This window comes from Aulonocara stuartgranti, assembly GCF_965226115.1.
Source record: "Aulonocara stuartgranti genome assembly, chromosome: 18".
Taxonomy (NCBI): domain Eukaryota; kingdom Metazoa; phylum Chordata; class Actinopteri; order Cichliformes; family Cichlidae; genus Aulonocara; species Aulonocara stuartgranti.
The window spans coordinates 35659897-35673895 of NC_138954.1; the positions used below are offsets into that span (position 1 = coordinate 35659897).

A 13999-nucleotide genomic window follows, 5' to 3' on the forward strand; every position below is an offset into this window, starting at 1 on the left:
ACCTTCACTAAAGCTGTTTCTGTGCTGTGATGAGCTCTGAAACCTGACTGAAACTCTTCAAATAAACCTCTGCAGATGATCTGTTAGCTGTTTGACAACTACTCTTTCAAGGATGTTTGATATGAAAGGAAGGTTGGAGATTGGCCTATAATTAGCTAAGACTGCTGGGTCTAGAGATGCTTTTTGAGTAAAGGTTTAACTACAGCCAGCTTGAAGGCCTGTGGTACATAGCCGATCATTAGAGATAGGTTGATCATATTTAAGATCGAAGAATTAATTAATGGCAGGACTTCTTTGAACAGTTTTGTAGGAATGGGGTCTAAAAGACACGTTGAAGGTTTGGAGAAAGTAATTATTGAAGTTAACTCAGAAAGATCAATTAGAGAAAAAGAGCAACACAGACATCACATGGGGATACAGATCGGAGATTGGTAGCGTTACAGAAAACAAACACTGAAATATACACTACAATGGGAAAGTACAAGAGGAAAAAAAGAGACCTCTACTCATGCTGGGCTCCTGGGAGGACAGCATGAGAACAGGAAACAAAAAAAGCACAACATTATGGAGCACGTGACAAGCCACAGGGTCGGGTGGGGGGTGAGGAGTAATCCGAAGCAAACACAGCAGCCATCCTGCCCAGCGCTACCATTCCAGCGCGGGCTCAGACCCGCCGTGTTCCCCAGGAGGGAACAAGCATCGAAGGCGTTTGGAAAGGGAGGGGGGATGAATGTATGCATATCAGTGTATATGTATGTGTGTGCGTGTCCAGAGTTCAGCTGAGACAGTGTCCTTCGCCCTGCTAGCCTAAGTAAACAGTCTAACAGCCAACCCAGGTGGCCTTGCATGGAATGGGAAGAACAGTCTAAACACAGTCGTTATCAGGGAGTTGTTGTTCGGCTTCAGCCTTGCGATCACAGCTGGCGCCAAAAGGGTTTCCACATGAAGTGATGGTGGTTTTTACTTTAGTGCGAACAGCTCATATGAATTTCAAAGCAGTTCTAACAGTCCAACACTGGTCTCTCAATATCCCGTTGGAGAGCCGCGAGCTTCTCCATGATGTTATCAAACTTGCGCTCTGTGATGTTGTCATTCTTGTGCTCAAAGAGCCGATTCTGAGAACTCACGACCACAGTGAGCCTCCCCAAGATGTAATCCAGTCTGCACTCAGAGATCTTATTATGAGTATTCACGGCAGCCGTAAGCCTCTCAAAGATCTTATCCGTGCTGCACTCAATGAGCCCATTTTGAGAAACTCACGCCTCTTCCCATCGTTTTAACAACCATCTCACCCTCAACGTCGCAAAGACAAAGGAGTTGATAGTGGACTTCCGGAGGTGCAGCACACATGCCCATCACCATCAACGGCGCTGCTGTGGAGAGAGTGAGCAGCTTCCAGTTCCTTGGTGTACTCTATCATCAGCAGGACGGTATGCTGACCGTCTGACTGTATGGTTCCAAAACACTATCACCAGCCGAGAAAGAGGAAACCAGCGGATGTCGCGCTAAACAACAGCAGCACGTTTAAGCTTGATCAGCTGTTGTTAGAATTTATTTAATATTAATTTCTAGTATCAGCTGATGTTTGCTGGAGCCACAGCTGTAAAGCTGCTGGTCATGATGTCGGTTTGGATCTGTGGTGAGAGGGAAACATGAAGATGAAACCAGGAGATGTCCTTACTGAACCATCAGAGCTGAACAGGTGATGGAGAAACAGGTTTACCTTTTAGGTGACATGAATGAGTTGAAGTTATGAACTGTTTCTGAGAGACAAATAACACCAGGATCCTTTTCTAAGTAGCTGACAGCTGGTAACTGTGCAGGGGCGGGTCTAGTTCTGCCAGGGGGGCAGGTAGGGCATTAACAGGGAGAGGGGGGCACACACTTTTATTTTTTATTCTCATTTAAAATGCTTTTAATAAATAATTATCTGAATCTTACAACCAAAGTTTTTATCTGATATAAAATGTATAGAAATCACACATATACCAACAAGACTGTACATCACTGTCACAACAGCGTTTTCATTCAAAGGCTTTATGGCTTTAATACCTGGGGGGCCGGTCTCTCGTCAAAATGCCCGGGCTGTTTTTTTGTCCCAGTCCAGCCCTGGGCGTGACACGCAGTGAGTTAATCTGAGAAGGTGCATTAAAAAATAAATGACGGTGCACATCGCACATTAGTTGTGCCGCTTCTTAATGACAGTATCTTAGCTAACAACCCCAACTACCAGATTCAACTTGTAATTGGCTAAAAAATAACTTCGCCTACCGGTGAGAGGGACGTTGCTAGCTGGTAGTTTTTTCAAGCGATGTTGAAATTTTCACATTCCGGCACTTCAAATGCTTCAGGAGCTGTCCGCTCAGCGCAGCATCAGCACCGCAGAAATACACGGATACATCCGTAGACTCGAGACAGAATTCACAATGGGTTTTCGGGGCTTTCAGGTGTTTGGACCAATGTTTTCTTTTCTAATCAAATCAAAAAGCTTTAATGAGCAGCTGGATTTGTCTCGCATTAACTGGTTGGACACAGAGGACATCGAAATGCAGCTGATTGAACTGAAAAGCTCGACTCTGTGGGGTCAAAGTTTGTAGAACTACGGACGCAGCTGGAATCCACAGCTGTGCGTGTGTTCATGGAGCTGCATGTTCACCTGCTGGACATCACTACCTGACAGGTTTACTGTCTTCAGAACATTACAGAGGCCTTATTGACAGTGTTTGGCTCTACATGTCTGTGTGAGCAGATTTTCTCTCACACGAGTCCTCAGGTAGCCTCTGAATGCTGGACACTCGGAGACCTGTGTGTCTGAGTGGGAGACCAGAGGTCACATTAACATGTGTGTCTCTGTATTAACAAACATGCCGTATTGGCCCAGTTTATTTTTCTTATCATTGTTGTGAGGAGACTGTCATGATATGAGTGAACAGTTGTTGTTTAAGGTGCAGTTCATGTGGAAGCCACCGGAGGGTGGTGTGGAGATAATAAAAAAGTGATGGCTAAAACCTAAGACGGTGTCATGTCTGCTCCCTGAAGCAATATCGTAACAGAGACCATAAATAGCATTTGGATTTTCTGTTGTACAGTTCATTTGCTGTTATGGATAAAAAGTGTCTTTTTTTGTTTCCAAACAGCTGATAAATATTCGCTGATAGCTGCCAACATCTGTGAACATAATTTTATAAAGTGGTTCTATATAGTAAGTAACTGTTAATATAGAGCGTTATTAAATTTATTGCTAATGCAATCATATGGCACACTGACTTCTGAGGGAATTTTAGATGCACTCATCATCAGAAAGGTTGTCGACCCCTGTAATAGATCCATACACTGATATATATAACGGAACAAAACGTTCACCTGCTTTTATAGCCGGAACTTTATAATGTGACACACAGAGGAAACAGTCCTGGCGCTACGTCTAAGTTAGCCGCTTGTTGAAGCTGGAAAACGGTTGCATTCGCGTATAACAGAGAAATATTTGAGCTGTCAAAGTAACGATGTGTTCCGTTGAGTATTTGCGAGAGTTTGTTAGCGAGAGACTAACGGCTGCTGCTGAAGAGATATTCGGCGTCTTTGTTAAAACGATGGTCCAGAATGAGGCCGAGATCAGTCAGCGCAGACTGCAGGATATCACTGTGAAGTTCCCCAAAATAAAGTTACACAGAATCGGTAGGTAACGCTCCGATGGTGTTAATGAACCCAGAGTGGTACTGCTATGTGTTTGAGTACTGGTGAGCTGATGGACGGCGCTACCGAGCATGCTCACGTCTGTGATGTGATTCTTAGGTAAGCGTTAGTGAGGTTTGGGGTGTGTCCAAATTCAGGGGCTGCATCCTTTAAAGGACCCGGCCTGCCCGTGCACGAAAGACGGGAAGACCGGAAGTTAGCGGCTTCTGTAGGTCTAACCTAAGACGCGCGCCTCCTGTTGCCTAGCAACCGTGACAGTACCTGTTACACCCTTGGTGACCAGCATGCTCGACAGAAATAGAGAAAATCTTTATTTTGTGACTTTTATTGGAGAAATTGAGATGTTTCAGTGTCCTGTGATGATTCACCACAGCCATGGGCTGAGTCACAACGGTAATGTTAACTTCCTACATTATTAAGCCTGCAGCTATTGATTATTTTCTAATGATTATACCATCAATTAATTGAGTAATCTGATAAGAAATACTTTTGTCTTATTAATGAGCAGTTATAAATATTCAAAAGAGAAACCAAAATGAATAGAATAAACTCCTCATTGGTTCCATTTTAGAAATTGCAATGTTTTAAACTACATACAACATCTATTTGTACGTGCCATATTTAATAAAAACAATTCTTGAAAGAAAACATTTTAAATAAATAAATTTTTATTTATATAGCACCTTTCAAGACAGAATCACAAAGTGCTGCACATAAGATTGCAAGTCTTGCTACTGAGTCCACAGTTCTTAATGTTAGGGGGGAGAGTTCCACAGTCTCGGGGCCACAGTGGCAAAAGCTCTGTCACCCTGAGTCCTCCTCTTAGTATTTTTTTATAGCAAGTAAGCCCTGATCAGATGACCTCAAAGACCTGCTAGGGACATCGGGCTATAGCAGATCAAAGATGTAGGCTGGTGCCAGTCCGTGCACAGCTCTGTAGGTCAAGACCACGATCTTAAAATCAACTCTAAATTTAACAGGAAGCCAGTGTAACTGAGATAATAACGGTGTCACATGTGAGTACTTGCAGGATTTTGTCAAAAGCCTCGCTGCAGCGTTTTGCACAACCTGCAGCTGATCCAGTGAACCTTTGCTTAGACACATAAACAGCGAATTACAATAATCCAAGCGTGACGAAATAAAGGCATCTATAGCAATCTCGAGTTCAGAGCGAGATAAAACCGGGCTCAGCTTAGCCACATTTCTTAAATGATAAAAACAAGACCGAGCCAGAGATTTCACATGCCAAGGTGTCAAAGGTGACACCTAAATTCCTGATAGAGGATTTAACATAAAGTGAGAGAGGACCGAGGGCTTTCACTATCTGCGATAGAAACCTATCAGGGGCGCATACGAGGACTTCGGTTTTCCCCTCGTTGAGTTGGAGGAAATTTGCAGCCATCCAACGTTTGATCAAATCTAAGCAATCATTCAGACGCTGAAGCTTAGATAAATCCTCGGGCATAAAAGAAACGTACAACTGAATGTCATTAGCATAATTTTCTTAAATGCAAAAAAATACAAATAATCTCAAGTATGGTCAAAATCTATATGCAATCTAAACGCAGGCATAAAAAAATTAGTGTCAAGGATTATTTATGATCACATTGCTTGATGAATCGTAGTCCTTCATCTCTCCCCTTGCAGCTGGACGCTTGCAGAGGGAAGTCAAAAATGGCAGTTGACCAAAAATAGCAGCAAACATTTATCAAGTATCAGTTAACTTGCGAGGTGAAAACACAATTTTGAGTTCAAATTGCATGGACTTGTTTTATATGTTTTAAACAAAGAGAAAGGGGAAACGGGACATCCTGCTGATATGTTCAGGTTGTATGATATAAGCATGACAAAAACAGAACAGAAACTGGGTGAGTGTTTCTCCATTCACTGTCAGTCTTTTTATTTGTTGCTCTATACAGGATGAGAACACATTCAACTAAAACACAGCATGGTTAAGTTAGTCCTTTGTTTTATCTTGGGATAAGGTGGGGCTCTTTAAAGGGCCACACATTACACACCAGTTTTTAGTTAGGATCGCTAATATGATGAGTATCACAGACACTCAGATTCATCCCATCACTGTCACTGACCACTAACACTACCATGCAGTGGTTTCTATCTTTTTGACATTACTCTAAGAACAAGATTTCTTAATCATCAATCATCCTCACGATTTAAATTTGTAATGCTCTCAACCCCCAGAATTAACAGAATTTGGACAAACTGCCCGAAATGCATTGACAGAGATATTTCAGGGATATAGACTCAGTCTGCGCTCCATATGGGTTAATTGTTAAATGCGTTAGTTGTGATGACGGCACATTAACGCTGACAGCACTAAAAAAATATAAAGTCCCCAATTTGGGATTTCTTTGGCTTTAAACCAAATAAAAGAGGTAAACCTAAGGATGTAACCAAAGTGGTGTGCCGCTTGTGCAGACGTATAGTGCGAGCAAAGCTCTCAAACACGACTAACTGACATGAGCATGTACATGTCCACCATCCGGCTGAGTATGGCTATCACCAGCTTCTGCAGCTCTCTGAGGAGGGGCATTTGCTCGCAGATCAAAGAGGGTGCTGTTAAAACAGCGCTATTATTTTTTTTTCTGTTGACTTCTATGAGCTCCATCATGATTAGCAAACCTAGTCATGGGAAAATAAATGAATAAATCGCCCTTGTAAACACTATCGTCAATCGTCGATATATTGTCCAATTGCCCAACCCTAGGCTGATCATTTTCATTTCTATCACACGATGTGGATCCTCTTGGTCCTAACACTCTATACTCCTTATCAGTATAGATCAGTGTTTCAGTACTAAGTATGAGTGTTTTTCTGTCATCACACATGTAACCTTGTTTTGTCCCTTTGTCTCGATAGACCTCCCACAACAACTTGTCATTAATAATAAAGATGAGGCTCTTATAGAGCAGCAGCAGCACTGTAACCAGGAAAGGAACTCCAGATTGGTCCAGGAGGAAGCAGAGCCTCTCCTGATAAAAGAGGAGCAAGAGGAAGACTGTTCCAGTAAGCTGCTTGTATTAACAGAGACCAGCACCTTTATGGTGACTTTAACTAATTAGGAGTGGTTGATGAACCCGACCCAAACGTTAACCAGTTCCTCTCTCAAACTTCTCCTGTAGTGGACACCAGAGACCAGCAAGGAACTAAACATGTAGAAATGGGATCAACCACCAATGAGGAGCTGAAGCCAAAGAAGAAATGTCACAGAACCAAAAATTACAATGTGGACATCTCTCCCATGTCAGGGAGTCACTGTAACATGGACACAGGTAAGAAATCTGTACATATAACGATCGCTCCCAAGGCCCGGCCCGGACAAGCAGCAGCAGGATTATAACCATGTTTAAGCTCAACTTTTAAAATATCAAGTATTAAGTGTCTTTGGTGCCTAGATGAAAATCAGTCAGAGTGTAGCAGTTAGACATCTGGTGCTTTTCTAAACAAATGTTCTTGCTGTTCAAGAATTGGACGACTTGTTCCTGTCGTGTTTCTCTCTAAATGCTGCGTCCTCATCACCAGCTGTAGCCCTGGCATAGCTGCAGTGTGTCCAACCCAGTGAGAATAAGATCATCAGGATTATTGAACGGGAATATTGTTCATCAATCCTTTGTTCAGTTCAGTCTACTGATCCCTTTGACTGTGGCCTCCTCCGTTAGGCTCACGAGGTTAACCTGCTGGTTTACACTGTGCTGACCACAACTAAGAAGCTCACGTCTTGGTTTCTTAGACATGTTTCGTTTTGTTTTTCAGTCAGAGAAAACAAAATATCTACAATATTAAGTCGGGGTTAGAGGAACATTTCTCTGTAGCCACCACGTCACCATACGCTTCCCAGAAACCCCAAATGGTCAAAAGTAGAATTATAACATCACCGTACTCTCAGCAATATTCAAATTTTAAGTGGATGGTTCAACAAAAATGTGTTGATTCAGGAAGGACATTTGAGCCCCTTCACACGCAGAGAAAAGCTAGTTGGAAAACACTGGCAGCCATCTTGAAAACCCATCTTGTGGTTTGTTGTAGGTTCATGTTCAAATTTCTGTCCACTGTTCACTCTTTGTGTCTCTTTGTAAGTGAGGTTTATTTATTAAGCGCTTTTCATAGACAGGCAGTCACGAAGCGCTGTACACAAAGGTTACAATAAAGAAAACATTAAGTAACAAAATAGACAATATAAACAATGCAAATTCAAAACAATTCAGAAGTGTTGATTAACAGAAGGCCTGTTTAGATAATAAAGTTTTAACTGCTTTTTAAAGGATTCCACAGAGTCAACCAAACGTAACTGTGGTGGTACGACTGAAAGGCTCCGCCCCCTTTCGCCTTCAGTCGTGTTCGGGGAGAAACCAACAAACTCTGAGCCTGTGAGCGAAGACAACGAGCAGCAGAGTATTTTATAAGAAGCTGGGGCCATTTAGTGCTCTGTATGTTAAAACAAGAATTTCATCATCTATTGGGAGCCAGTGTGAAGAATATAAAATGGACTACCGTTAGCCAGAATTCATTTGTTTACATGTGAGCAGCTGATAATAGTTAAACTTTCTTTGTCCGGCCTGGCTTTCTGCTTCAGGCTTCGTGTGCGCTCACATAAAATGAGGTGTTTCATACACAGATTACTCCAATCAGAAACTTTATCAGATGAAAATAATAAAATGTTGATTAAAGATCTGTACAGAATATAAAAAATGTGTTGCAAATAAGAGAAAATTCATTCTGCAGGGACTCTTTCATCTTGGGATTTTGAGCGTGAAGCAGTAAAATAAATATTTCAACTCAAGTTGATTGTGTTAATCCTGCTGTTTATTTTTAAAATGACAGCTGCACATTAGAGCGCTGAAGTTCGAACTAAAACATCTACCCTAACCTGGACCTACAACATGCTGCACACCAAACAGCTTCAGCTGAAGTGAAACCTGAACCCACTGGTGTTAACAATCCGTTGGCCGTCACAAAATTTGCTTAGATCTTCATTTGTATATGAATACAGCACTGACTGTTTTATGTGCCACTTTGTCTCTCCAGACCAGCTCCAGCAATATGTCTGCAAGGAGGAGGTTCTCGAGGACTTGTACCTCTTTAACCTGGAGAACTCTGGTCTGGATCAACAGGACGTTGGATCGGCTAAGATTAAGGAAGAATGGACGGAACTTTGCACAAGTCAGGAGAGACAGGAGCTTGTAATTGACCAGGAAACCAGTCCATTAACAGTAATTTATGAGGAAAAAAACTACTGCCAGCCGAAACCAAGCAGTCACCTGCTCCTCTCTCACAACTCTCTACATCAAAAAAGAACATCCACAGATGACAAACCATATTCTTGCAACACTTGTGGGAAAAGATTTAAATATGCATCAAAGCTAAAAATACACACGAGCATTCACACAGGTGAGAGGCCATTCTCGTGTGACGCATGTGGGAAAACATTCAGGAGAAAGGATAACTTGTTGGTCCATATAAGAACTCACACCGGTGAGAAGCCATATTCCTGCAGCATTTGTGGGAAAGCATTTAGAGACAGCTCAAATCTGATATATCACATTAGATTTCACACAGGTGAGAAGCGATACTCGTGTGAAACATGTGGGAAAAGATTTTATCATAAAGGCAATTTAACAGTGCACATGGTGACGCACACAGGTATAAAACCTTACCACTGCAAGATTTGTGGAAAAAGATTTGCTTGCTTAGCAAACTTGAAAATTCATGCAAGGACTCATACGGGTGAGAAGCCATATTCTTGTGCGACATGTGGCAAAACTTTTAGTCAGAGGACAAATCTGAAATTCCACACAAGAATCCACACAGGCGAGAAGCCGTATTCCTGTAAAACATGTGGGAAAAGTTTCATTCAAATGAGGGATTTGACCGTGCACATAAGGACTCACACGGGTGAGAAGCCCTATTCCTGTGTAACCTGTGGTAAGAGCTTCAGTCAGAACAGTCATTTGAATGTCCACATGAGAACTCACACAGGTGAGAGGCCATATTCTTGCAAAACTTGTGGTAAAACTTTCAGTCAAAATAGTCATTTGACTGTCCACATGGGGTCTCACACAAGTGAGAGTTCTTGCAAAACATTTGCAAAAACTTTTAGTCAAAATGAGAACTCACACAGCTGAGAGGCAGCGCCTTTGCAAATCTAGCAAAGGTTTCAGTTTCATGTCAGCAGTTGGCAAAGAATCACATTAAACTGGATCTCTACACCGTTAGCTTCTTTACTTGAATCTGTGGAACATGCCAATGACAGCAGAGTTTGACAGGCATAAAAGAGTATTTTGCACCAACAAGGAGCTATTAGCTAAAAAAGTAGCATAGTGTGCAGTGTGTCCTTAAATAACCTGAAACTACACAAGAAAGTGTGGCAGTAATAGGGTGACTGTCAAGCAGCCATTCTTAGAAAGGAACACTTCAAGGATGCTAAATTACACAAGAACTAGACTGAAAATGAGCAGCAGCAGGGCATTTGGGGTGAGACTCCAAACCTTGGGTCAAAAGTCATACATGCATACAGGAGAGGGTAACAAAAGCCGTATGTAAAACATGGTGGAGGCTCTGTGGTGATTTGGAGCTGCATTTCAGCCAGTGGTGTAAGGGATCTTGTGTGGGATCATCTTATAAACCTTTTAAAACATGGCTTCAGCGTACATGTAAATATGTATATACATCTGTATATACATATGTATATACCAGTATGGTACATGTACTGTATTGGTCCCAGTGTAGGTCATAGTGTGAGTTGTCACTGTGTGCTAAATTTGTATTCAAACACTAACTGAAAAGTGTGTGAGTCTTGGAAACATTTATCTGTTGAAAACCTTTTGTTTCTGTTTTTTGGTGAGTTCTGAACCTTTTTGTCCCACTTTGTTCCAGACTTCGAGTATAACATTAAAACTTGATTTGTGTCAAAACTGCCTTTTAAACTAACTTCCTTTTGTCAACGAGGTTTCAATATTTACTTCCTTTTCTGATGGACTGACTTCAAATCTTTCTTTCTGTGTTTCAAAACAACACTGGATACAAATTCATGTGACCATTAGGTTCTGTACGGTAAACGTACACTGATACTAATGCAAACGGAAAACGTAACGTTCACGGTGGTCCAACAAAAATAAACACTATGTAGGAAAATCAAGCAAACTGGGATTTATAATAAATCATCCTGAAATAAACCCCATATGTGTGATGATGTTTGTGCAAATCTTCGTTCAGATTGGCCCAGCCGTTAAGGAGGAGGTGGGGTACGTACAGATGTGTATGTGCATACTTTGTGATTAGGGCCGGCTCTACGCTGGGGCAAGAGGGGGCAGCGGCCCCTTAAACAAACATCCTGCCCCGTTAAGTCAAACTTTTAGACGTTGAAGGACAATAATAGATTTCCCACAAACTGAATATGGACAAGATTTAGTACATTTACTACAGTAGCTCTCATTCGCTCTTTTCCTCCGTACTCTGTGTGCAGGCTCACACAGCACTCACCAGAGATCCCTCCCCCCCAGCTAAGCATCCAATCACTGTCAGTATGCAAATGAGCCTGTGTCAGGTTTCTCAGTAGGCAGGGTAGAGCAAAATGAAGCAGCAAATCTCTGTCGTCTCGTGAGATAATTAACTAAAAAATACATCTATGTTTGTACAGTGTGTGACTATTGTTTCAGTACAGACGTGTTTATCTCTGTGAGCCTGTCTGCTGCACAGACCCGACACAAAGCCGCCCAGCTTTCAGCTCTGCAATCAACAGTTCCCTCATTTCATATACTAAAGTAATCACAGTAATCACACACACACTTCCAGCAGCTCACAAAGGGAAGTTAAGGTCCTAAACCCCTGTCGTCACACCATGTTACATACAAGGAAGAGGAATTGGGTGATCTTGACCCATGACAAGTCCATAACATATAACTTGGATATGGAAGAGACATGGTGATTCGAAATTTTATTTAGTCCTATTTTATTCTTACTTTATTTTGCACATTTATTTGAGAATTAGGCCACCCAAGATAAATTTTATATTGTTGGTTGTAAAGGTCTGGATGATAGTTTTATTTTATTTTTCTGTTTTATTTTTCAAGACTTGGTGAATTGACTTTATTTTTATAACTTGGCCCTTTTTAGTTTTGTTAATATTGGGTTTGAATATATTCGATAGAGGCCATCCACTTAAAGTAAATGTTTTTAGTTGTGATAATCTGATGAAGAATATTTTTGTTTTAGTTTTTGTTGTTTTATTTTTCAGTTTTCCCCCTGAGGGATTGCCGCCTTAACATGATCGGGCGTTTGCAAGCCTCAGTGACCCTGAAAGCTACACCAGCAGAAGCTTAGCCTTCAGGTGGGACATGCAGATGGTCAGGATTTTAGGTTAGAGGCCTGACAAAGTGCAATCCAATTACATGACAAAAACAGTTATCCAAAGCACCCCACCCCCAGCCACACTGCTCTTATGCTGAGAACTAAAAAAAGGTATAGGACATAAATGGTAATTTGGGATTTTTTTTTTTCATTTAATGAGTTCTTTTTCTCCCTATTGCCAGTCTTGGCAGCCGGGGGTCAGTCCGCCAGGGCCTCCGCTCCTGGCCGCCACCCGGCACACAATGCACCTCTTTGCTTAGGCTGCTGCCCCCGCGACCCGGCCCCGGACAAAGCGGATGAAGATGGATGGATGGATGGAGTTCTTTTTCTAGAGTGGAAGGACTACCTACTTTCCAAAACAGATTTGGGTGCACAAGTTTGAAATTATTTTTGGTTGATGATGAATTTTGCAGTTGTATCATCTGATCTGTGGCCTTGTGAGCCATCAAATAATTACCACCTGGTGCTCAGTTAGATCAGTTGGTGGGGATAAAATGCCGGACAGGCCTGGCACAACTAAAGCTATAGTGAGGGTATGCTGGAAATGCCCATAAAATTCTTTAACTCCCAGGACTTCAACAGCATTCCGAGGGAGGCTGGGGACACTGAGTCCGAAAGGACCAGTTTTCTAACCCTCCATTGCTGAGGCTGCTGCAAGGAGCTGCAGAGGTGGTTGGAGCCTGGTGGTTATCCCCGAACCAGATGGTGGAGACCGCAAGTGAAAGGAGCCATCAAGTGTGAAGTGAAAGGACTTCGGAGACAGCTCATGGGCACCAGCAGGCCAAGCGAACCGCAGCTCGGGCAATGGCTAAAGCAAAACTTGGGTTTGGGAGGAGTTCAGTGAGGCCATGGACAAAGACTTTTGGTCTGCCTTGAAGCATTTTGAACAAAACTTCAGGCAATTCAGGAGGGTAAAGCTGTGCTCTCCCCCCACATGGTATATAGTCCAGGTGCTGCTGAATTGAACTGAGGGCAGTGGAAGGAATCCTTTAAAACCTCCTTAACTGAACTGATACATCGTCTGTAGAGGGTACGAGGTTTCACTGAGGTGAAAACAACTCTTGGGTTGTTGTGGTTAACTCTTTGGTGGATGAGCCCCTGCGGTCGATCACTTTCACCCTGAACTAACTAGGATGACTCTTAAGTGATGAGTAAAGTGATGATGACTCTAATGGTCAATGATTGACAAAATAGGAGAACAGTCAATCAGTCCGTTTTTGTACAAAAGGTGCAAACCTACTGCCATAAAAGAGTGTTATACTCTTATTACTTATAATTTTTTTTCTTAGCATTAATTTGTTTTTCTTTTTGGCAAAAAAGAATAAAATCCAGTCAGCTTCTACCACTTATCCAGAACGACACTGTAGGATGGGACCATGAAAAGTAAAGTTGGGGTTCCAAAGAAAAGACAAAAGAGAGGATGACACAATTTTATTTTTATTTTTTTTACCAAAAAAGGTTGGCCTTGTCTGTGGGTGATAGAAGTGAAACTCATAGCCACGTCCACATGAAAGAAAATCTGTGACTTTTATATTTAATATTTTAATTTAATAATAGTTAGATTACTTAATGTGTCTCTCTAACACAGGAAGTCAAAGCTGTCCTCAACATGAAGAAGAAGGCTTTCAGGAGCAAAGTGAAGGAGGAGATGAAGGCAGCACAGCGGGAGGTGAAACGCTGCCTGAGGGAAGCAAAGGACACCTACAGGAGGAAGGTGGAGCAGAAGTTGGAGAGGAACGATATGAGGGAGGTCTGGAATGGTGTGAAAACCATCACAGGCCACAACACCAAGAAAAGCACAGTGGGGGGGACTGTGGAGAAGGCAAACGAACTCAACAACTTCTTCAACAGGTTTGACCAGCCCACAACCCCCCCACCCTCACCCTCACCTTCACTACAGAGTCCTCTCCCCACTCTCCTGCCTCCCTCGCTTCCCCCC

The 13999-nt window shown here is 42.2% G+C and overlaps 2 protein-coding genes across 2 annotated transcripts in view; both read left to right on the forward strand.

The window, feature by feature from the left end:
• The first annotated feature begins 3396 nt into the window (after positions 1 to 3396).
• Positions 3397 to 10625, forward strand: LOC309694180 (uncharacterized protein). Its single transcript, XM_082514029.1, has 4 exons — positions 3397 to 3675; positions 6574 to 6720; positions 6837 to 6986; positions 8740 to 10625. The coding sequence occupies exons 1-4, from the start codon at positions 3504 to 3506 to the stop codon at positions 9834 to 9836; spliced, it is 1566 nt and encodes a 521-aa protein (XP_082370155.1). The 5' UTR covers positions 3397 to 3503; the 3' UTR covers positions 9837 to 10625.
• Positions 10626 to 12373: 1748 nt separating this feature from the next.
• Positions 12374 to 13999, forward strand: part of LOC309694204 (uncharacterized protein) — a 1921-nt gene continuing 295 nt past the window's right edge. Inside the window, exons 1-2 of the mRNA XM_082514071.1 lie at positions 12374 to 12428; positions 13649 to 13999. The exon at positions 13649 to 13999 is cut by the window's right edge and continues 295 nt beyond it. Coding sequence (XP_082370197.1) covers positions 13670 to 13999 — 330 coding nt within the window. The 5' untranslated portion in view covers positions 12374 to 12428; positions 13649 to 13669. The remainder of the gene's footprint in view (positions 12429 to 13648) is intronic.

Bases quoted from the DNA above. Each gene is read 5' to 3' on its own strand.
- LOC309694180 (XM_082514029.1), top strand. From the start codon at position 3,504: ATGTGTTCCGTTGAGTATTTGCGAGAGTTTGTTAGCGAGAGACTAACG. The intron at 3,676-6,573 runs GTAGGTAACGCT...TTGTCTCGATAG, and splicing joins AATAAAGTTACACAGAATCG to ACCTCCCACAACAACTTGTC. The intron at 6,987-8,739 runs GTAAGAAATCTG...TTGTCTCTCCAG, and splicing joins TCACTGTAACATGGACACAG to ACCAGCTCCAGCAATATGTC.